The sequence below is a fragment of the Pleurodeles waltl genome, chromosome 8 (genome assembly GCF_031143425.1).
Source record: "Pleurodeles waltl isolate 20211129_DDA chromosome 8, aPleWal1.hap1.20221129, whole genome shotgun sequence".
Lineage (NCBI taxonomy): Eukaryota > Metazoa > Chordata > Amphibia > Caudata > Salamandridae > Pleurodeles > Pleurodeles waltl.
The window spans coordinates 681,834,023-681,859,334 of NC_090447.1; the positions used below are offsets into that span (position 1 = coordinate 681,834,023).

Here is a 25,312-nt window from a genome sequence, read left to right on the forward strand (position 1 = left end):
GCTCTTACCTTTCTTACTAGCCTATCCTCCTTCCTAGGTAGCCAAACCTCCTTTTCTGGCTATTTAGGGTCTCTGCTTTGGGGAATTCTTTAGATAACGAATGCAAGTGCTCATCCGAGTTCCTCTGCATCTCTCTCTTCACCTTCTGCCAAAGGATCGACCGCTGACTGCTCAGGACGCCTGCAAAACCGCAACAAAGTAGCAAAGACGACTACTGCAACCTTGTATCGCTTCTCCTGCCGCCTTCTCGACTGTTTCCTGGTGGTGCATGCTCTGGGGGTAGCCTGCCTCCTCTCTGCACCAGGAGCTCTGAAGAAATCTCCAGTGGGACGACGGAATCTTCCCCCTGCAACCGCAGGCAACGAAAAGACTGCATCACCGGTCCTCTGGGTCCCCTCTCAGCACGACGAGCGTGGTCCCTGGAACTCAGCAACTCTGTCCAAGTGACTCCCCCAGTCCTGTGACTCTTCAATCCAAGTTTGGTGGAGGTAAGTCCTTGCCTCCCCACGCTAGACTGCATTGCTGTGTACCGCGGGATTTGCAGCTGCTCCTGCTCCTGTGCACTTTTTCAGGATTTATTTGTGCACAGGCAAGCCTGGGTCCCCGGCACTCTAACCTGCAGTGCAAAACCTTCTGAGTTGTCCTCCGGCGTCGTGGGACTACCTTTTGTGTCTTCGGGTGGACTCCGGTTCACTCCTCTTACAAGTGCCTGTTCCGGTACTTCTGCGGGTGCTGCCTGCTTCTGTGAGGGCTCCGTGACTTGCTGGGTGCCCCCTCTGTCTCCTCATCCAAGTGCCGACATCCTGGTCCCTCCTGGGCCATAGCAACATCCAAAAACACTAACAGCGACCCTGGCAGCTAGCAAGGCTTGTTTGCGGTCTTTCTGCGTTGGGAACACCTCTGCAAGCTTCTTCACGATGTGGGACATCCATCCTCCAAAGGGAAAGTTGCTAGCCCTCTTCGTTCTTGCAGAATCCACAGCTTCTACCATCCGGTGGCAGCTTCTTTGCACCCTCAGCTGGCATTTCCTGGGCATCTGCCCACTCTCGACATTGTCGCGACTCTTGGACTTGGTCCCCTTGTTCCACAGGTACTCAGGTCCAGAAATCCACTTTGGTTGCTTTGCTGGTGTTGGTCTTCCTTGCAGAAACCCCCTATCACGACTTCTGTGTTCTCTGGGGGTTATAGGTGCACTTTACACCTACTTTTCAGGGTCTTGGGGTGGGCTACTTTTCTAACCCTCACTGTTTTCTTACAGTCCCAGCGACCCTCTGCAAGCTCACATAGGTTTGGGGTCCATTCGTGGTTCGCATTCCACTTTTGGAGTATATGGTTTGTGTTGCCCCTATACCTATATGCTCCTATTGCAATCTACTGTAACTTTACATTGCTTGCATTACTTCCTTTTGCTATTACTGCATATTTTTGGTATTGTGTACATATCTTGTGTATATTTGGCATCCTCATACTGAGGGTACTCACTGAGATACTTTTGGCATATTGTCATAAAAATAAAGTACCTTTATTTTTAGTATATCTGTGTATTGTGTTTTCTTATGATATTGTGCATATGACACCAGTGGTATAGTAGGAGCTTTGCATGTCTCCTTGTTCAGCCTAAGCTGCTCTGCTATAGCTACCTTCTATCAGCCTAAGCTGCTAGAAACACCTCTTCTACACTAATAAGGGATAACTGGACCTGGTACAGAGTGTAAGTACCCCTTGGTACCCACTACAAGCCAGGCCAGCCTCCTACACAGATAGACTCCTGACAGAAGCAGTACTACGGGCGGACAAGGCCTGTATGTGTTGCAGAGAAGTGTGAGGCCCGCCAGTAGACAGTTCTCTAAGGGGTGTTCTAGGCTGGAAATATGATGGTTTGCGGATTACTTTAGTGCCGCCATCCCTAGATTAACTTGAACAAATCACCCCTGAGAATTTGACTAGTATGCTGACCAGGAAGGAAGACTAGAGCATGAGGATGAATTTGCAGAAATAACCAACTAACAAATAATAAAATATGCGTGTATGCTTTTATTCATTCAAACCAGCAAACACAAACATGATTGCATCCATGCAAGTGTTTAGAGAAAATTGTTAAATCCGAAATGAGCAGTGGGCGAGAATACAGCTGTGTCGCAGGTTTTTTAAAAGATGTTGTGCAGTGGTTCCAGCCCTCTCACCCACACTCTCAACCACTTTTGATCTTAAAGGTTAGTGAGACATTAAATTGGGAAGGTTGAGTTGAGCACAATAAACTTCCCGTAAATTCTGAATTCTTGGGCAACAGACTATATGAAAATGGGATACTTTATGTACCGGAACTCAATATGGCATTGGCTAGAAGAGTGACTACAGGCTGAAGATCTCGCACATCACGATGACGAAAGAATCACTTGTGGCAGCTATGCATGACAGCAGCTCATCAACGTCCTGATTTGTCATGGCATGATGCTAATGCTAATGTAAAAAGCAACCTATTCAACTCCTTAATGTGAAAGAAGTGGACCTTGACTGGTGCTGCAAACTGATTGCAAAACTCATTTCTAAGCATCATGGCACTATATTGATGTTTGCAGGTAGAAATGTTTTTAGATACTAAAGACAGCATAACTAAATTGAAAGATATGAATATTTAAAATTCCTTTGTCTGAGGATGGGGAATGTCATTCTCTGAGAATCCTTATTTATTTATATTGTGTATGACCATTAAATGGCTTTCAGGACACTGTGCCTTGTTTTACTGACATCCTCTAGCCATAGCTTTATAGCTTTATGCTCTTCCCATTCCTGGTCTTTTTTTGCAGTTTTCCCACTGACAGACAGGACTTTCATCCAGGCAACTGCTAGTTCGTCTAGTTGTATTAAATTCTTAGGTCCAGTTGCCTGGTGGTCTACAACTGATCCATGCGCACCACATTCATTGCTAGCTTCAATAAGCATAAACATTGTTTCCGTGCTGAAGATCTAACCTCTCAAGTAAGAAAATGCAAACTCTCACAGGGACTTCCAGAGGGCTCTGTTATGATGTGTTTAGGTGATGGCACAAAGTACAAATGCTGGGTTCTACTCGCTACAGTGTAACTCAAAGTGTCACTCAATGAAACGGTACACATAAGCACGCTGAAAACAGAAAAATGTCACGCATAAGGGATCTGAAAATTGGCAGGCTTTCATAACGGAAACGTGAAGAAGAATAAAATTGAAATGTTGTGTTGAATTTATATACTCAATTTTAGGCATTGGAGTATTTAAGGTGAATGATCGATGTATGCTTTTTGTTTGCAGAGCAGCGTTATTGTGTGCAGTTATATAATTGTACTACTTTTTTGTGTATTTTCGTATTTTTCTAAGACTCATGTCAATGCCTAGAAACTGAATTGAGTTTAAGGCTCCCTGAATATGAAGGAGTTCAAAAATTAATCGACCTGTAATGTGTGTGTGATTTGTACAAACGTTGAATACATAACATTGGGCATCAGTGCATTTTTGGTTAGTCATATTACTCATTGTAATTTTTTATGCATTATCAACGCCATAGAGGTTTGCACTTGCCTCATTTTGCAATAGTTGTCAAAGGGGCTACGGGGCATATTTACTATGATTGTGCACTGTGTTTGCATCACAAACATGATGTAAATCGATGCAAAATCTTTTTTTCCCCTATTTACTTTCCAGCGCTAGAATATCACTTGAAAGAAACACAAAGCAGCATTACTTAGTGCCAACGGGGAATTCCATGGGCAGTGCATTGGCACTCCCATGCAACAACCCAAGGTTTTCGATGCAAAACCCTATTTACTAAAAACACTTAGACAGGGTTTTGTGTCAAAGAATAGCACCCCTTTCTAGTAGGGACTGCCACAGAGAAATGCTTTTATCTCTCCGTTCTTTTCTCTCTTTGCATGTGTCCTGCGCTGTGGGAAAAGTTGAAAAGTTAGCCTAAGCATACTATTTTGTACTGCAAGGCAAAACCTATCCTAGACCCGTGCAGGCACCCTTGCACAACGGTGCAAAGGTGTGTGCATGGCGCACAACAGCAAATTTCTATGCTGCGCTAAGGACAACAGAGGAGAGTGCCATATTTCTGTAAATATGGCGCTCTCCTGCTCAAGCATTGCAACACAGCAATTTTGGCTGCTGCACTGTGCTGTGTGATAATTTAGTACATTTTGGCCTACAAATCCAGCACAATTTAACATGTTAGATTTATTTTGCGTACCTACTACATACCATTTGTGTCTTTTGAAACTGGATAGCTATAGCAATTGAGTAAAATCAATACTGCTGGAGTGGATAGATAGAGCCGGTCTAAAGTCAAGATAATTCTCTGCTATTGCACACTAATCCTCTTTGATGCAACGAGGGAGAGATTAAGAACTCATAATTTTCTGGCTACTTCACATTAAGACAAGGAAAGGGAACCACTTTAGACCGGCTCTATCTATCCACTCCAGCAGTATTGATTTTACTCAATTGCTATAGCTATCCAGTTTCAAAAGACACATATGCAATGCTTGAGCAGGAGAGCGCCATATTTACAGAAATATGGCACTCTCCTCTGTTGTCCTTAGCGCAGCATAGAAATTTGCTGTTGTGCGCCATGCACACACCTTTGCACCGTTGTGCAAGGGTGCCTGCACGGGTCTAGGATAGGTTTTGCCTTGCAGTACAAAATAGTATGCTTAGGCTAACTTTTAAACTTTTCCCACAGCGCAGCACACATGCAAAGAGAGAAAAGAACGGAGAAATAAAAGCATTTCTCTGTGGCAGTCCCTACTAGAAAGGGGTGCTATTCTTTGACACAAAACCCTGTCTAAGTGTTTTTAGTAAATAGGGTTTTGCATCGAAAACCTTGGGTTGTTGCATGGGAGAGCCAATGCACTGCCCATGGAATTCCCCGTTGGCACTAAGTAATGCTGCTTTGTGTTTCTTTCAAGTGATATTCTATATATATATATATATATATATGCAATAGTGCATTGTGCTATTTGATAGTTTCCCAATTACATGTTTCTACATTCTCCCGTTATGGTTTCTGTCTTCCATCCTTCATTGTAAACTGCACTCACTCAAATGTTCTCTCCACAGTACTTCACGTTTTAAATGCACTTGCTACAACAAAAATGTTTTCTTTAAATCTCTTTGGCCACAAATATTGAGGACAAACTGTCACTGTATAGTCGTAAGTGCAAGGCAGGTTTCACATACACATTTACTTGCACTTTCTGCAACATTCGTATTAACTCACTAATTCGACAACACTGCAGAGAGAGCAGCAAGAAAATGTAAAGTGGCTGGCCTGCTACATATTTTCTTGCTGTTCAGTCTGTAGCACCAGCAATAATTAAAGGAGTTAGCACGGACATTTCAGGTAGTGCAGTTAAACTCGTAAATGAAAACAAATACCCCATTTGTGCTTTGCTCATCTGTGCACAAGCACACTAAACACCTCTGTACCCACCAATAGATTGTCCCAGACAGAATAACTAGTGAGTGTTCTGGTGGTCAGCTTTCACCATAGTAGCAAAGACTCACATTCAGGTTTTTGACCAGAACTTGTGATACACTTACTCCCTGCACATAATCATTAATGGTAAATATCACATTTGCATAATACCCAGGAAAGTCATTACTAATCCTGATTGAGGCTGTACAACCCTGACTGAAATCAACAAACCTGCAGAATTATCCCAGGCATAATTTAGGCAAAGATTCTGTGATGTCTTACCTTGTACCAGACAACTTCTGGGTCCATAAATGGTAATATAAAATCTTCTATTTCTGGGCAGGAGATTTCTTTGCTTTTACTGAGCTCGGCTTTTTCATAGTATTTCATTTTGGAATTGTAACAAAACCCTGTATCGTTTTCACCGACCGTTAATGAGACAGATACTTTCATACAATAGGTAGAATTTCTGCAATAAAACACAACAGTTAAAGAGTGCTATATGGATAAATACAGCAGAAAGTGCAAATCATTTATAAATATGATTAGTTGCATTTTTCCAAAAAGAAACAGTTAAACAGATCATTTAAATGAAATTCTGTATCCACCTCAGCCTATTAAAGTTATTATATTGTTAGGGCTAGTCAATGATTTAAGGAATGTAAACCTGAGTTCATCCTCTTATAGGCAAGGCACAGAGCATTGGAGCTTGTGAAAAGCATTTAGAAGTGCTAAAAAAGTTAAAAAAGAAATGACAAAAAAATAAAGCTCCCATTTCAATTTAGGAAAATAGAGTAACATGTAAGGAACAAAATTACACGAAAACACCAACATTGCATTAAGATGAACCAGAGATAAGAACTGTCATAGATTTAAAGAAAAATAGCACCAAAAATCACAAAGTTCCAATGATACTTAATGGCTGTGGTAGACCAGGATCTACGTGGAAGACATACTGTAATGGAGCGCGGTCGGATAAAACAAACAGGTTTGACCAGGTTGCAGGTTTTACCTTGGGACTTTGTGTAGGAAAGTACCATCTTGCCTGGCATGTTACCCCCATTTTCACTGTATGTATGTATGTTTTAGCCCCTGTGTCACTGGGATCCTGCTAGGCAGGACCCCAGTGCTCATAGTATGTGCCCTGTATGTGTTCCCTGTGTAGTGCCTTACTGTATCACTGAGGCTCTGCTAACCAGAACCTCAGTGTTTATGCTCTCTCTGCTTTCTAAATGTGTCACTGCAGGCTAGTGACTAAATTTACCAATTCTCATTGGCACACTGGTACACCCATATAATTCCCTTGTATATGGCACTTAGGTACCCAGGGTATTGGGGTTCCAGGAGATCCCTATGGGCTGCAGCATTTCTTTTGCCACCCATAGGGAGCTCAGACAATTCTTACACAGGCCTGCCACTGCAGCCTGAGTGAAATAATGTCCACGTTATTTCACAGCCATTTTTCACTGCACATTCTGGTATTGGGGAGACAATTCCATGATCCCCCGGGTCTCTAGCACAGAACCCGGGTACTGCCAAACTGCCTTTCCGGGGTTTCCACTGCAGCTGCTGCTGTTGCCAACCCCTTGGACAGGATTCTGCCCTCCTGGGGTCCAGGCAGCCCTGGCCCAAGAAGACAGAACAAAGGATTTCCTGTGAGAGAGGGTGTTACACCCTCTCCCTTTGGAAATAGGTGTGAAGGGCTGGGGAGGAGTAGCCTCCCCCAGCCTCTGGAAATGCTGTGATGGTGCCCATCTCTGCATAAGCCAGTCTACACCGGTTCAGGGAGCCCCCGGCCCTGCTCAGGCGCGAAACTGGACAAAGGAAAGGGGAGTGACCACTCCCCTGACCAGTACCTCCCAGGGGAGGTGCCCAGAGCTCCTCCAGTGTGTCCCAGACCTCTACCATCTTGGAAACAGAGGTGTTGGGGGCACAGTGGACTGCTCTGAGTGGCCAGTGCCAGCAGGTGACATCAGAGACCCCCTCTGATAGGCTCTTACCTCTCTTGGTAGCCAATCCTCCTTTCTTGGTAGCCAAACCTCCTTTTCTGGCTATTTAAGGTCTCTCCTTTGGGGAATTCTTCAAATAACGAATGCAAGAGCTCACCAGAGTTCCACCGCACTTACCTCTTCAACTGCTGCCAAGGATCGACCACTGACTGCTCCAGGACGTCTGCAAAACTGCAACAAAGTAGCAAGATGACTATCAGCAACATTGTAGCGCCTCATCCTGCCGGCTTCCTCTACTGTTTCCTAGTGGTACATGCTCTGAGGGGTCATCTGCCTTCACCCTGCACTTGAAGCCAAGAAGGAATCTCCCGTGGGTCGACGGAATCTTCCCCCTGCTAACACAGGCACCAAAAGACCGCATCACCGGTCCTCTGGGTCCCCTCTCATCCTGACGAGTGTGGTCCCTGGAACACAGAATCTCTATCCAAGTGACTCCCACAGTCCAGTGATCCTTCAGTCCAAGTTTGGTGGAGGTAAGTCCTTTCCTCCCCACACTAGACTGCAAACCTTTGTACTGTGTGATTTGCAGCTGCTCCGGCTCCTGTGCACTCTTCCTGGATTTCTTTCATACACAGCCTAGCCTGGGTCTCCAGCACTCTGTACTGCAGTACTCAACCCTCTGAGTTGGCCTCCGACGTCGTGGGACCCTCCTTTGTGACTCAGAGACAGCTCCAGTTCACAAATCTTCTAAGTGCCTGTTAGGGTACTTCTGCAGGTGCTGCCTGCTTCTGTGTGGGGATCTCGGAGTTGCTAAGCGTACCCTCTGTCCCCTCATCCAAGGGGCGACATCCTGGTCCTTCCTGGTCCCCAGCAGCACCCAAAAACCTCTGCCGCAACCCTTGCAGCTATCAAGGTTTGTTTGCAGTATTTCTGCATGGGAACACTTCTGCAACCTTCAGCACGCCGTGGGACATCTTCCATCCAAAGAAGAAGTTCCTAGCTCTCTTCGTTGTTGCAGAATCCTAAGCTTCTTCCATCCGTAGGCAGTTTCCTTGCACCTTGATCCGGGGTTTCCTGGGCTCCTGCCCCCCCTGGACACTATCGCGACTCTTGGGCTTGGTCCCCTTGCCTTCCAGGTCCTCAGGTCCAGGAATCCACCTTCAGTGCATTGCTGGTGTTTGTGGTTCTTGCAGAATCCCCCTATCACGACTATTGTGTCCTTTTGGGGTACTAGGTGTACTTTACTCCTACTTTTCAGGGTCTTGGGGTGGGATATCTTGGACACCCTGACTGTTTTCTTACAGTCCCAGCGGCCCTTTACAAGCTCTCATAGGTCTGGGGTCCATTTGTGATTCGCATTCCACTTTTGGAGTATATGGTTTCTGTTGCCCCTAGACCTATTTTTACCTATGCAACCTACTGTAATTCTACACTGTTTGCATTACTTTTCTGACTCTTACCTACCTGTTTTGGGTTTGTGTACATATAACTTGTGTATATTACTTAGCTTCTTACTGGGGGTACTCACTGAGATACTTGTGGCATATTGTCATAAAAATAAAGTACCTTTAAAGTTAGAAAATGGGGAAGCTTCCCAGTCGGACTCAGGAGAGTTCCCTGAGAAAGTTGGAGAGGGTTCTTATCAGGGCCTGCCCCCTAGCAGGGCACCTAGTGATGCTGGTAGTGATAGAGGTTCCCATAAAAGTAGGGCATCCTTTATCCCTAGAGGCCAGGTTACCAGGGTCCAGACAGTTAGGGACAGGTCCCCCTCTGAAACTTCCCATATTTCATCTGTGTCAAAGCATCCCCAACCCACCCACCCTGAGGATAACTTGTTAGAAAGGGAACTCGAAAAGTTTAGGGTTGAAGCAACCAGACTGAAGCTTAAACAGCAGCAGCTGGCCTTAGACAGGGAATCCCTAGACATAGAGAGGGAAAGACAGAGGTTGGGTTAGCATGATTCCAGGAATCTGCACAAGAAAGTCCCGCCTTACAAGGAGGGGGATGACATTAATAAGTGGTTTGCTGCACTTGAGAGGGCCTGTATGGTAGAGTTGGTCCCTCAAAGGCATAGGGCTGCTATTTTGCGGCTATCTTTCACTGGAAAGGGTAGGGATAGGCTCCTTACTGTAAGAGAAAGTGAAGCCAATAACTACAAAGTTTTGAAAGACGCACTCTTGGATGGATTTGGCTTAACCACTGAACAATACAGGATTAAGTTCAGAGACGCCAGAAAAGAGTCTTCTCAAGACTGGACATATTTTGTGGACTGTTCAGTGAATGCCTTTGAAGGGCGGTTACATGGCAGTAAGGTATCTGACTATGAAAGGCTGTACAATCTTATTCTGAGAGAGCATATTCTGAACAACTGTGTGTCTGACTTGATGCACCAATACCTAGTGAACTGGGATCTGACCTCTCCCCAAGAATTGGGAAAAAAGGCAGACAAGTGGGTCAGAACAAGGGTGAACAGAGAAGTTCATACAGGGGGTGACAAGGATGGCAAGAAGAAGGATGGTAAGTCTTCTGAGAAGGTTGGGGACAAAAGTAAGCATACTGGTCCAAAGAAAGTTGTGGTAGCCACAGATTTCCCTGTTGACTGTCTACTAGGGAATTATTTTGAGACATCAGCTTGGGCAGAAGTGGAGTTGGAGGCCCATGCAGCAATGCTGGGCATTCCTGGGCATATCTATGCTTTAACCAGGGCTCAGGCCAAAAAGCAAAAAGGACAAGGTCACTTGGATCCTGGAACAATGGACCAAGTGCTCCCTAAAGCTAGGGGTAAGAAGGTTAAATCCCTACCCATTATCCCTCCCTCTACATATGATTCCCCTTCTGAGGAAGAGGAATTTCTTCCCTGTACAGAACCTACACCAGAGGAGCTGGCACCAGACACTGCTGAGCTTTTGGGTGGAGGGGGGCCTGCCAGGGAAGAGCTGAGTGTGGCACAGCAAACCTGTCCCACATTAGAGGGTCTCAGACAGCAAGCTGTCAAGCAGCAAAATGGGGATGTCAGTGACAGTATACTGGGAATATAACCTCTTGTATACAGATTCAAGGGGCCAAAAACGTGTAGCTGACAGGAGACTGGTCATTCCCCTGCAGTACAGAGAGTTTCTTCTCACTCTAGCACATGACATTCCTTTGGATGGGCATTTGGGCCAGACGAAAACTTGGGAAAGACTTGAACCCTTGTTTCACTGGCCTCATATGTCAGAGGACACCAAAGATTTTTGCAAGTCTTGTGTGACCTGCCAAGCCAGTGGCAAGACTGGTGGCACTCCAAAGGCCCCTCTAATTCCACTTCCAGTGGTTGGGGTGCCTTTTGAAAGGGTAGGGGTTGACATAGTTGGCCCCCTTGACCCTCCTACTGCTTCAGGCAATATATTTATCTTGGTAGTAGTGGACCATGCCACAAGATATCTTGAAGCCATACCTTTAAGGACCACTACAGAACCTGCAGTGGCAAAGGCCCTCCTGGGAATCTTTTCCAGGGTGGGCTTTCCTAAAGAGGTGGTATCAGACAGAGGAAGCAACTTCATGTCTGCATACCTAAAAGCAATGTGGAAGGAGTGTGGTGTTACCTACAAGTTCACCACCCCTTATCATCCACAAACAAATGGTCTGATTGAGAGGTTTAATAAAACTCTCAAAGGAATGATAATGGGACTCCCTGAAAAACTCAGGAGGAGATGGGATGTCCTGTTACCTTGCCTCCTTTTTGCTTATAGGGAGGTACCCCAAAAAGGAGTGGGCTTCAGCCCCTTTGAACTCCTCTTTGGGCACCCTGTAAGAGGTCCACTTACTCTTGTAATGGAGGGTTGGGAACAACCGTTAAAAGCTCCTAAACAGGACATAGTGGATTATGTACTTAGTCTAAGATCCAGAATGGCTGAGTACATGAAAAAGGCCAGTAAAAACCTTCAGGCCAGCCAGGAGCTGAAAAAGCAATGGCATGACTAGAAGGCTGTTCTGATCCAGTACCAACCAGTACAGAAGGTGTGGGTATTGGAGCCTGTGGCCCCAACAGCACTACAAGACAAATGGAGTGGACCCCTGTAGGAAAGTACCATCTTGCCTGGCATGTTACCCCCGTATTTCACTGTATATATGTTGTTTTAGTTGTATGTGTCACTGGGACCCTACCAGCCAGGGCCCCAGTGCTCATAAGTGTGCCCTGTATGTGTTACATGTGTTATGACTAACTGTCTCACTGAGCCTCTGCTATCCAGAACCTCAGTGGTTATGCTCTCTCATTTTCTTTCCAAATTGTCACTAACAGGCTAGTGACCAATTTCACCAATTTACATTGGCATACTGGAACACCCTTATAATTCCCTAGTACATGGTACTGAGGTACCCAGGGTATTGGGGTTCCAGGAGATCCCTAAGGGCTGCAGCATTTCTTGTGCCACCCATAGGGAGCTCTGACAATTCTTACACAGGCCTGCTACTGCAGCCTGAGTGAAATAACGTCCACGTTATTTCACAGCCATTTACCACTGCACTTAAGTAACTTATAAGTCACCTATATGTCTAACCTTTACCTGGTAAAGGTTGGGTGCTAAGTTACTTAGTGTGTGGGCACCCTGGCACTAGCCAAGGTGCTCCCACATTGTTCAGGGAAAATTCCCCGGACTTTGTGAGTGCGGGGACACCATTACACGCGTGCACTATACATATGTCACAACATATGTATGGTGTCACAGTGGTAACTCCGAACACGGCCATGTAACATGTCTAAGATCATGGAATTGTCACCCCAATGCCATTCTGGCATTGGGGAGACAATTCCATGATCCCCCGAGTCTCTAGCTCAGACCCGGGTACTGCCAAACAGCCTTTCCAGGGGTTTTACTGCAGCTGCTGCTGCTGCCAACCCCTCAGACAGGTTTCTGCCCTCCTGGGGTCCAGCCAGGCTTGGCCCAGGAAGGCAGAACAAAGGACTTCCTCAGAGAGAGGGTGTTACACCCTCTCCCTTTGGAAAAAGGAGTTAGGGCTGGGGAGGAGTAGCCTCCCCCAGCCTCTGGAAATGCTTTCATGGGCACAGATGGTGCCCATTTCTGCATAAGCCACTCTACACCGGTTCAGGGATCCCCCAGCCCTCCTCTGGCGCGAAACTGGACAAAGGAAAGGGGAGTGACCACTTCCCTGACCTGCACCTCCCCTGGGAGGTGCCCAGAGCTCCTCCAGTGGGCTCCAGACCTCTGCCATCTTGGAAACAGAGGTACTGCTGGCACACTGGACTGCTCTGAGTGGCCAGTGCCAGCAGGTGACGTCAGAGACTCCTTCTGATAGGCTCCTCCAGGTGTTGCTAGCCTATCCTCTCTCCTAAGTAGCCAAACCTCCTTTTCTGGCTATTTAGGGTCTCTGCTTTGGGGAACTCTTCAGATAACAGATGCAAGAGCTCACCAGAGTTCCTCTGCATCTCCCTCTTCACCTTCTGCCAAAGGATCGACCGCTGACTGCTCAGGACGCCTGCAAAACTGCAACAAAGTAGCAAGACGACTACTAGTAACCTTGTATCGCTTCATCCTGCTGGCTTTCTCGACTGTTTCCAGGTGGTGCATGCTCTGGGGGTAGCCTGCCTCCTCTCTGCACCAGGAGCTCTGAAGAAATCTCCTGTGGGTCGATGGAATCTTTCCCCTGCAACCGCAGGCACCAAAAGACTGCATCAATGGTCCTATGGGTCCCCTCTCAGCACGACAAGCATGGTCCCTGGAACTCAGCAACTCTGTCCAAGTGACTCCCACAGTCCAGTGACTCTTCAGTCCAAGTTTGGTGGAGGTAAGTCCTTGCCTCCCCACGCTAGACTGCATTGCTGGGAACCGCGTGTTTTGCAGCTACTCCGGCTCCTGTGCACTCTTCCAGGATTTCCTTTGTGTACAGCCAAGCCTGGGTCCCCGGCACTCTAACCTGCAGTGCACGACCTCCTGAGTTGTCCTCCGGCGTCGTGGGACCCTCCTTTGTGACTTCGGGTGAGCTCCGGTTCACTCCACTTCTTAGTGCCTGTTCCGGCACTTCTGCGGGTGCTGCTTGCTTCTGAGTGGGCTCCTTGTCTTGCTGGGCGCCCCCTCTGTCTCCTCACACAATTGGTGACATCCTGGTCCCTCCTTGGCCACAGTAGCATCCAAAAACCCTAACCGCGACCCTTGCAGCTAGCAAGGCTTGTTTGCGGTCTTTTTGCACGGAAACACCTCTGCACGACACTTCACGGCGTGGGACATCCATCCTCCAAAGGGGAAGTTTCTAGCCCTTATCGTTCTTGCAGAATCCACAGCTTCTACCATCAAGTGGCAGCTTCTTTGCACCCACAGCTGGCATTTCCTGGGCATCTGCCCACTCCCGACTTGATCGTGACTCTTGGACTTGGTCCCCTTGTTCAACAGGTACTCTCGTCAGGAAATCCATCGTTGTTGCATTGCTGGTGTTGGTCTTCCCTGCAGAATTCCCCTATCACTACTTCTGTGCTCTTTGGGGAACTTAGGTGCACTTTGCACCCACTTTTCAGGGTCTTGGGGTGGGCTCTTTTTCTAACCCTCACTGTTTCCCTACAGTCCCAGCGACCTTCTACAAGGTCACATAGGTTTGGGGTCCATTTGTGGTTCGCATTCCACTTCTAGAGTATATGGTTTGTGTTGCCCCTATCCCTATGTGCGCCCATTGCATTCTATTGTGACTATACATTGTTTGCACTGTTTTCTATTGCTATTACTGCATATTTTGGTATTGTGTACATATATCTTGTGTATATTTGCTATCCTCATACTGAGGGTGCTCACTGAGATACTTTGGCACACTGTCATAAAAATAAAGTACCTTTATTTTTAGTATATCTGTGTATTGTGTTTTCTTATGATATTGTGCAAGTGACACTAGTGGTACTGTAGGAACTTCACTCGTCTACTAGTTCAGCCTAAGCTGCTCTGCTAAGCTACCTTTTCTATCAGCCTAAGCTGCTAGACACCCCTCTACACTAATAAGGGATACCTGGGCCTGGTGCAAGGTGTAAGTACCCCTTGGTACCCACTACAAGCCAGTCCAGCCTCCTACATTGGTTGTGCAGCGGTGGGATAAGTCATTGCAACTACTTACCACTTTGTCATTTTGTACTTTTCATAAGAGAAAAATATACAAAACAAGTTCAGTGTATGTACACCTAACCAAAACGTTTTGCTTTTCTTCTCTCACTTCTTTGCTAAGTGCTGAAAAGTACCTCTAAACTTTCAAAAAGTTCTTAAAAAGTTTTTAAAGTTTTTTTTCTGTCCTTTAAAAAGTTCTGAAAACTTTTTCTTTCTTTTTCTGTCCCTTAAACCTTTTCTATAATGTCTGGTACAGGCCAAACTGTTGATCTGACCAAACTTGCTTATGATCACCTAAGCTGGAAAGGAGCAAGGAGTCTCTGCGTTGAAAGAGGTTTAGGGGTAGGGAAGAATCCCTCAAGAGAACTGTTAGTTAATATGCTCATTGAACAGGATAAGACCTTAGTTGGCACATCTGTTGGGAAATTAGCTGATGGTTCACACTCTGACTCTGGGGCACCCCCAGTAAGAGACTTAGAAGGGAACCTTCCCAGCCTGCCCCCTAGCAAGCCACCTAGCATGGCTGGTACTAATGTGACTTCTCATCACAGTAGGAGTGTTACTTCTGTAGGCCAGAATGTTAGAGTGCCATCTGTTAGGGACAGGTCTCCCTCTGTTCATTCACACCATTCTTCTGTGTCAAGGCATGCCCAACCCACCCTCCCCGAAGACAGAGTGTTAAAAAGGGAACTCAATAGATTGAGAGTGGAAGAGTCCAGGCTGAAGCCTAAGAAGCAACAGCTGGATCTAGACAGGGAAGCATTTGACTTAGAAAAAGAAAGACAGAGGTTGGGGCTTGGACCCCATGGTGGCAGCAGCAGTATTCCAAATAGTCATCCTGCAAAAGAACATGATTCTAGGAATCTGCACAAGATAGTTCCCCCTTACAAGGAGGGGAATGACATTAACAAGTGGTTTGCTGCACTTGAGAGGGCCTGTGTTGTACAGAAGGTCCCTCAAAGGCAGTGGGCTGCTATCCTATGGCTATCTTTCAGTGGAAAGGGTAGGGATAGGCTCCTTACTGTTAAGGAAAGTGATGCCAATAATTTTTCAGTTCTTAAGAATGCACTCCTTGATGGTTATGGCTTAACCACTGAACAGTACAGGATCAAGTTCAGAGAAACCAAAAAGGAGTCTTCACAAGACTGGGTAGACTTTGTTGACCATTCAGTGAAGGCCTTGGAGGGGTGGTTACATGGCAGTAAAGTTTCTGACTATGAAAGCCTGTATAACTTAATCCTGAGAGAGCATATTCTTAATATTTGTGTGTCTGATTTGTTACACCAGTACCTGGTAGACTCTGATCTGACCTCTCCCCAAGAAATGGGAAAGAGGGCAGACAAATGGGTCAGAACAAGGGTGAACAGAAAAGTTCATACAGGGGGTGACAAGGATGACAAGAAGAAGGATGGTAAGTCTTCTGACAAGGGTGGGGACAAATCTAAAAATGAGTCTTCATCAGTGTAGGAGGCTGGACTGGCTTGTAGTGAGTACCAAGGGGTACTTGCACCTTGCACCAGGCCCAGTTATCCCTTATTAGTGTATAGGGTGTCTAGCAGCTTAGGCGGATAGATAATGGTAGCTTAGCAGAGCAGCTTAGGCTGAACTAGGAGACGTGTGAAGCTACTACAGTACCACTTAGTGTCATATGCACAATATCATAAGAAAACACAATACACAGTTATACTAAAAATAAAGGTACTTTATTTTTAAGACAATATGCCAAAATATCTCAGAGTGTACCCTCAGTGAGAGGATAGGAAATATACACAAGATATATAAACACAATACCAAAAAATATGCAGTATAGTCTTAGAAAACAGTGCAAACAATGTATAGTTACAATAGGATGCAATGGGGAAACATAGGGATAGGGGCAACACAAACCATATACTCCAAAAGTGGAATGTGAACCACGAATGGACCCCCAAACCTATGTGACCTTGTAGAGGGTCGCTGGGACTATTAGAAAATAGTGAGAGTTAGAAAAATAACCCTCCCCAAGACCCTGAAAAGTGAGTGCAAAGTGCACTAAAGTTCCCCTAAGGACAAAGAAGTCGTGTTAGAGGAATAATGCAGGAAAGACACAAACCAACAATGCAACAACTGTGGATTTCCAATCTAGGGTACCTGTGGAACAAGGGGACCAAGTCCAAAAGTCACAAGCAAGTCGGAGATGGGCAGATGCCCAGGAAATGCCAGCTGCGGGAGCAAAGAAGCTTCTACTGGACAGAAGAAGCTGAGGTTTCTGCAGGAACAAAAAGGGCTAGAGACTTCCACTTTGGTGGACGGATCCCTCTCGCCGTGCAGAGTCGTGCAGAAGTTTTTTCCCGCCGAAAGAACGCCAACAAGCCTTGCTAGCTGCAAATCGTGCGGTTAGCGTTTTTGGACGCTGCTGTGGCCCTGGAGGGACCAGGAGGTCGCAAATTGTACCAAGAGAGAGAGGGGACGTCGAGCAAGACAAGGAGCCCTCTCAGCAGCAGGTAGCACCCGGAGAAGTGCCAGAAACAGGCACTACAAGGATGCGTGAAACGGTGCTCACCCGAAGTCGCACAAAGGAGTCCCACGTCGCCGGAGACCAACTTAGAACGTCGTGCAATGCAGGTTAGAGTGCCGTGGACCCAGGCTTGGCTGTGCACAAAGGATTTCCGCCGGAAGTGCACAGGGGCCGGAGTAGCTGCAAAAGTCGCGGTTCCCAGCAATGCAGCCCAGCGAGGTGAGGCAAGGACTTACCTCCACCAAACTTGGACTGAAGAGTCACTGGACTGTGGGGGTCACTTGGACAGAGTCGCTGGATTCGAGGGACCTCGCTCGTCGTGCTGAGAGGAGACCCAAGGGACCAGTAATGCAGCTTTTTGGTGCCTGCGGTTGCAGGGGGAAGATTCCGTCGACCCACTGGAGATTTCTTCGGAGCTTCTGGTGCAGAGAGGAGGCAGACTACCCCCACAGCATGCACAGACAGGAAAACAGTCGAGAAGGCAGCAGGATCAGCGTTACAGAGTTGCAGTAGTCGTCTTAGCTACTTTGTTGCAGGTTTGCAGGCTTCCACCGCGGTCAGCAGTCGATTCCTTATCAGAAGGTGAAGAGAGAGATGCAGAGGAACTCGGATGAGCTCTTGCATTCGTTATCTAAAGTTTCCCCAGAGACAGAGACCCTAAATAGCCAGAAAAGAGGGTTTGGCTACTTAGGAGAGAGGATAGGCTAGCAACACCTGAAGGAGCCTATCACAAGGAGTCTCTGACGTCACCTGGTGGCACTGGCCACTCAGAGCAGTCCAGTGTGCCAGCAGCACCTCTGTTTCCAAGATGGCAGAGGTCTGGAGCACACTGGAGGAGCTCTGGACACCTCCCAGGGGAGGTGTAGGTCAGGGGAGTGGTCACTCCCCTTTCCTTTGTCCAGTTTCGCGCCAGAGCAGGGCTAAGGGGTCCCCTGAACCGGTGTAGACTGGCTTATGCAGAATTGGGCACATCTGTGCCCAACAAAGCATTTCCAGAGGCTGGGGGAGGCTACTCCTCCCCTGCCTTCACACCATTTTCCAAAGGGAGAGGGTGTCACACCCTCTCTCAGAGGAAGTTCTTTGTTCTGCCATCCTGGGCCAGGCCTGGCTGGACCCCAGGAGGGCAGATGCCTGTCTGAGGGGTTGGCAGCAGCAGCAGCTGCAGTGAAACCCCAGGAAGGGCAGTTTGGCAGTACCAGGGTCTGTGCTACAGACCACTGGGATCATGGGATTGTGCCAACTATGCCAGGATGGCATAGAGGGGGCAATTCCATGATCATAGACATGTTACATGGCCATATTCGGAGTTACCATTGTGAAGCTACATATAGGTAGTGACCTATATGTAGTGCACGCGTGTAATGGTGTCCCCGCACTCACAAAGTTCAGGGAATTGGCTCTGAACAATGTGGGGGCACCTTGGCTAGTGCCAGGGTGCCCTCACACTAAGTAACTTTGCACCAAACCTTTACCAGGTAAAGGTTAGACATATAGGTGACTTATAAGTTACTTAAGTGCAGTGTAAAATGGCTGTGAAATAACGTGGACGTTATTTCACTCAGGCTGCAGTGGCAGGCCTGTGTAAGAATTGTCAGAGCTCCCTATGGGTGGCAAAAGAAATGCCGCAGCCCATAGGGATCTCCTGGAACCCCAATACCCTGGGTACCTCAGTACCATATACTAGGGAATTATAAGGGTGTTCCAGTAAGCCAATGTAAATTGGTAAAAATGGTCACTAGCCTGTTAGTGACAATTTGGAAAGAAATGAGAGAGCATAACCACTGAGGTTCTGATTAGCAGAGCCTCAGTGAGACAGTTAGTCACTACACAGGTAACACATTCAGGCACACCTATGAGCACTGGAGCCCTGGGTTACCAGGGTCCCAGTGACACATACAACTAAAACAACATATATACAGTGAAAGATGGGGGTAACATGCCAGGCAAGATGGTACTTTCCTACACAACCCCCCCCCAAACGAAGGACAATAAGACTAGCCATGACCTGATGAGTCTTCATTGTCTAAGTGGAAATATCTGGAGAGTCCATCTGCATTGGAGTGGCTAATCCCAGGTCTATGTTCCACTGTATAGTCCATTCCCTGTAGGGATATGGACCACCTCAACAATTTAGGATTTTCACCTTTCATTTGTTTTAGCCAAAGTAGAGGTTTGTGGTCTGTCTGAACAATGAAGTGAGTGCCAAACAGGTATGGCCTCAACTTCTTCAGAGCCCAGACCACAGCAAAGGCCTCCCTCTCAATGGCAGACCAACGCTTTTCTCTAGGGGTCAACCTCCTACTAATAAAAGCAACAGGTTGATCCTGGCCCTCAGAATTAAGTTGTGATAGGACTGCCCCTACTCCTAATTCAGATGCATCAGTCTGGACATAGAATTTTTTAGAGTAACAAGGGCTTTTCAGGACAGGTGCAGAGCACATGGCCTGCTTCAGCTCCTCAAAAGCTATCTGACAGTTTGCTGTCCATAATACCTTTTTAGGCATTTTTTTGGAAGTGAGGTCATTAAGAGGGGCTGCAATGGAGCCATAGTTCTTAATGAACCTCCTGTAATACCCAGTGAGGCCTAGGAAGGCTCTCACCTGAGTCTGTGTAGTAGGGGGAACCCAATCAATAATTGTTTGGATTTTCCCCTGTAGTGGTGCAATCTGTTCCCCACCAACAAGGTGTCCCAGATAAACCACCTTACCCTGCCCTATCTGGCACTTTGAAGCCTTGATAGTGAGGCCTGCCTTTTGCAGGGCCTCCAAAACTTTCCATAGGTGGACCAGGTGATCATCCCAGCTGGAGCTAAAGACAGCTATATCGTCCAAATATGCTGCACTGAAAGCTTCCAGCCCTTGCAGGACTGTGTTCACCAACCTTTGAAAAGTGGCAGGTGCATTTTTCAAACCAAAAGGCATTACAGTAAACTGGTAATGTCCTCCAATGGTTGAAAAAGCAGTCTTAGGTTTAGCATCTTCTGACAATTTGATCTGCCAATACCCTGCAGTCAAGTCAAAAGTGCTTAGATACTTGGCAGATGCCAGTGTATCTATGAGCTCATCTGCCCTGGGTATAGGGTGAGCATCAGTTTTGGTTACCAAGTTGAGACCTCTATAGTCTACACAAAACCGCATTTCCTTCTTTCCATCTTTGGAATGGGGTTTTGGTACCAGTACCACAGGAGAAGCCCATGGACTGTCAGAGTGCTCAACTACTCCTAGTTCTAACATTTTCTGGACCTCTTGCTTTATGCAGACCCTGACATGGTCAGGCTGCCTATAGATCTTACTTTTGACAGGTAAACTGTCTCCAGTATCTATAGTGTGCTCACACCAAGAAGTGGTACCTGGCACAGTAGAGAAGAGTTCAGAGAATTGATCTAGGAGGTTTATGCAATTGTCTTTCTGCTCAGCAGTAAGACAATCAGCCAAAACTACACCTTCCACAAGAGCATCTTGTTCTGTGGAAGAGAAGAGATCAGGTAGAGGATCACTGTCTTCTTCCTGTCCCTCATCTGTTGCCATGAGCAGGGTGAGATCAGCCCTGTCATAGTAGGGTTTCAGGCGGTTGACATGGAGCACCCTAAGGGGACTCCTGGCAGTGCCTAAGTCAACTAAATAGGTGACTTCTCCCTTCTTTTCAACAATTGTGTGGGGTCCACTCCATTTATCTTGGAGTGCTCTTGGGGCCACAGGCTCCAAGACCCACACTTTCTGCCCTGGTTGGTACTGAACCAAAACAGCCTTCTGATCATGCCATTGCTTCTGGAGCTCTTGGCTGGCCTGAAGGTTTTTACTGGCCTTTTTCATGTATTCAGCCATCCTTGATCTGAGGCCAAGTACATAATCCACAATATCCTGCTTAGGAGCTTTTAAAGGTTGTTCCCAACCCTCCTTTACTAGTGTGAGTGGACCCCTAACAGGGTGTCCAAAAAGAAGTTCAAAGGGGCTGAAGCCCACTCCTTTCTGGGATACCTCCCTGTAGGCAAAAAGGAGGCATGGTAGAAGGATATCCCATCTCCTGCGGAGTTTTTCAGGGAGACCCATAATCATGCCTTTGAGAGTTTTATTAAATCTCTCCACCAGTTCATTTGTTTGTGGATGATAGGGTGTTGTGAACTTGTACGTTACACCACACTCCTTCCACATGGCCTTTAAGTATGCAGACATGAAATTGCTTCCCCTGTCTGATACTACTTCCTTTGGGAAGCCCACCCTGGAAAATATTCCCAGGAGGGCCTTTGCCAATGCAGGTGCTGTAGTGGTCCTTAAAGGAATAGCTTCAGGATATCTTGTGGCATGGTCCACTACCACCAAGATAAATCTATTGCCTGAAGCAGTAGGAGGGTCAAGGGGGCCAACTATGTCAACCCCTACCCTTTCAAAGGGAACCCCAACCACAGGCAGTGGAATAAGAGGTGCCTTTGGGGTGCCACCTGTCTTGCCACTGGCTTGACAGGTTTCACAGGACTTACAAAATTCCTTTGTGTCCTCAGACATCCTAGGCCAATGAAACAATGGAACCAGTCTGTCCCAAGTTTTCATTTGACCCAGGTGCCCAGCTAGGGGAATGTCATGTGCCAGGGTTAGGAGGAACTTTCTTTACTCCTGAGGAATCACTAATCTCCTGGCAGCTCCAGGTTTAGGATCCCTATGCTCAGTGTACAAGAGGTTGTCCTCCCAGTAAACTCTGTGAGAGTCACTGACATCCCCATTAGCCTGTTTGACAGCTTGCTGTCTGAGACCCTCTAATGTGGGACAGGTTTGCTGTGCCACACTCAGCTCCTCTCTGGCAGGCCCCCCTTCACCCAAAAGCTCAGCAGTGTCTGCTTCCAGCTCCTCTGGTGTAGGTTCTGCACAGGGAGGGAATTCTTCTTCCTCAGAAGTAGAATCCACTGTAGAGGGAGGGATAGCAGGAAGTGGTTTGCTTCTACTAGCCCTAGCTTTAGGGAGCACTTGGTCCATTGTTCCAGGATCCAAGCTTCCCTGTCCTTTTTGCTTTTTGGCCTGAGCCCTTGTCAAAGCAAAAATATGCCCTGGGATGCCCAGCATTGCTGCATGGGCCTCCAACTCCACATCTGACCAAGCTGATGTCTCCAAATCATTCCCTAATAGACAGTCTACAGGTAAATCTGAAGCTACCACAACTTTCTTTGGACCAGTAACCCCCCCCAGTTGAGATTTACAACAGCCATGGGGTGGCTAAGTGTGTTGTTGTGAGCATCGGTTACTTGGTACTGGTGACCAAGTAGGTGTTGTTCAGGGTGGACCAGTTTCTCTATGACCATAGTCACACTGGCACCAGTGTCCCTGTAGGCCTGAACCTCAAGACCATTTATTAGGGGTAGCTGCTTGTACTTATCCATATTAAGGGGACAAGCAACTAAGGTGGCTAAATCAATAGCCCCCTCAGAGACTAACACAGCCTCTGTGGCCTCCCTAACAAGGCCAACCCCAACTAAGTTACCAATAGTGAGCCCAGCTACTCCCTTGGATTGGCTATTAGTAGGTTTGCTCCCACCACCACTGCTATTAGTAGGGACACTAGGTGTAGTAGTAGGGGTTGTAGTGGTAGGAGGCTTGGTGCCTTTCTTTGGACAACTGGGATCTGTTGTCCAATGGCCTTTTATTTTACATAAATAGCACCATGGTTTATTTTCCTTGTTCTGATTAAAAGAGGATTTGGGCCCACCACCCCCACCAGAGTGTTTTTGTGGGCCTGATGAAGACTCATTTTTAGATTTGTCCCCACCCTTGTCAGAAGACTTACCATCCTTCTTTTTGTTGCCATCTTTGTCACCCCCTGTATGAACTTTTCTGTTCACCCTTGTTCTGACCCATTTGTCTGCCTTCTTTCCCAATTCTTGGGGAGAGATCAGATCAGAGTCCACCAAGTACTGGTGCAACAAATCAGACACACAATTATTAAGAATATGCTCTCTCAGGATCAAGTTATACAGGCTGTCATAATCAGTAACTTTACTGCCATGTAACCACCCTTCCAAGGCCTTCACTGAATGGTCAATGAAATCAACCCAGTCTTGTGAAGACTCCTTTTTGGTCTCTCTGAACTTTATCCTGTATTGTTCAGTGGTTAAGCCATAACCATCCAGGAGTGCATTCTTCAGAACTTGGAAATTATTAGCATCATTTTCTTTCACAGTAAGGAGCCTATCCCTACCTTTTCCACTAAATGATAGCCATAGGATAGCAGCCCACTGCCTTTGAGAGACATCCTGTACAACACAGGCCCTCTCAAGTGCAGCAAACCACTTGTTAATGTCATCCCCCTCCTTATAAGGAGGAACTATCTTGTGCAGATTCCTGGAATCATGCTCTTTTGCAGGATGACTATGGGGAATACTGCTGCTGCCACCATGGGTTTCTAAACCCAGTTTCTGTCTCTCCTTCTCTACTTCTAAAGTCTGTCTATCCAAATCCAGCTGTTGCTTCTTGAGCTTCAGTCTGGTTTGTTCCACTCTCAATCTATTGAGCTCCCTTTCTAACAATCTGTCATCAGGGTGGGTGGGAGGGACATGCCTTGAAACAGAAGTATGGTGAGAATGGACAGAAGGAGACCTGTCCCTTACAGAAGCCACCCTAACAGCTTGGCTAACAGAAACATCACTACCAGTATGGTGAGAATAAATGCTTTTGCTATGATGTGAGACAACACTATTTGTATGGTGTGGCTCATCATCATTACCAACTATGCTAGACTGTCTAGTAATGGGCAGGCTAGGAAGTTTCTTTCCTGAATCTTTTCCTGGGGGAGTCCCTGGATCAGATTGGGAACCATTAGCTACTTTTTCAACAGATGGGGCACTTCTTGCCTTATCTTGTTCTCTAAGCATGTTAAGTAACAATTCCAAGGAAGGATTCTTCCCTACACTCAAACCTCTCTCTATGCAGAGACTCCTTGCTCCTTTCCAGCTAGGGTGATCATATGCAAGTTTGGACAGATCAACATTTTGGCCTGTGCCAGACATTTTTAGAGAGAGTTAAAGTGATAGAAAAAGATAAAAAAGTTTGTCAGAGCTTTTAGAAAGACAGAGAAAAAAAACTTTTAAAACTTTTTAGAACTTTTTAGAAAGTTAGAAGTACTTTTCAGCACTTAGAAAAGAGTGAAAAGAGGAAATGCAAAACTTTTTGGCTATGTCTATATACACTGACCTTGTTTTGTATATTTTTCTCTTATGAAAAGTACAATGACAAGAGTGGTAATTAGTCTCAAAGCACTTATCCCACCGCTGCACAACCAATGTAGGAGGCTGGACTGGCTTGTAGTGAGTACCAAGGGGTACTTGCACCTTGCACCAGGCCCAGTTATCCCTTATTAGTGTATAGGGTGTCTAGCAGCTTAGGCTGATAGATAATGGTAGCTTAGCAGAGCAGCTTAGGCTGAACTAGGAGACGTGTGAAGCTACTACAGTACCACTTAGTGTCATATGCACAATATCATAAGAAAACACAATACACAGTTATACTAAAAATAAAGGTACTTTATTTTTATGACAATATGCCAAAATATCTCAGAGTGTACCCTCAGTGAGAGGATAGGAAATATACACAAGATATATAAACACAATACCAGAAATATGCAGTATAGTCTTAGAAAACAGTGCAAACAATGTATAGTTACAATAGGATGCAATGGGGAAACATAGGGATAGGGGCAACACAAACCATATACTCCAAAAGTGGAATGTGAACCACGAATGGACCCCAAACCTATGTGACCTTGTAGAGGGTCGCTGGGACTATTAGAAAATAGTGAGAGTTAGAAAAATAACCCTCCCCAAGACCCTGAAAAGTGAGTGCAAAGTGCACTAAAGTTCCCCTAAGGACAAAGAAGTCGTGTTAGAGGAATAATGCAGGAAAGACACAAACCAACAATGCAACAACTGTGGATTTCCAATCTAGGGTACCTGTGGAACAAGGGGACCAAGTCCAAAAGTCACAAGCAAGTCGGAGATGGGCAGATGCCCAGGAAATGCCGGCTGCGGGTGCAAAGAAGCTTCTACTGGACAGAAGAAGCTGAGGTTTCTGCAGGAACAAAAAGGGCTAGAGACTTCCCCTTTGGTGGACGGATCCCTCTCACCGTGGAGAATCGTGCAGAAGTGTTTTCCCGCCGAAAGAACGCCAACAAGCCTTGCTAGCTGCAAATCGTGCGGTTAGCATTTTTGGACGCTGCTGTGGCCCTGGAGGGACCAGGAGGTCGCAAATTGTACCAGGAGAGAGAGGGGACGTCGAGCAAGACAACGAGCCCTCTCAGCAGCAGGTAGCACCCGGAGAAGTGCCAGAAACAGGCACTACAAGGATGCGTGAAACGG

General features: G+C 46.6%; 1 protein-coding gene across 1 annotated transcript in view; it reads right to left on the reverse strand.

Moving 5' to 3' along the window:
* Positions 1–25,312, reverse strand: part of LOC138249549 (interleukin-1 receptor accessory protein-like) — a 2,044,856-nt gene that overhangs the window by 589,588 nt on the left and 1,429,956 nt on the right. The window contains exon 5 of the mRNA XM_069203498.1: positions 5,732–5,918. Coding sequence (XP_069059599.1) covers positions 5,732–5,918 — 187 coding nt within the window. The remainder of the gene's footprint in view (positions 1–5,731; positions 5,919–25,312) is intronic.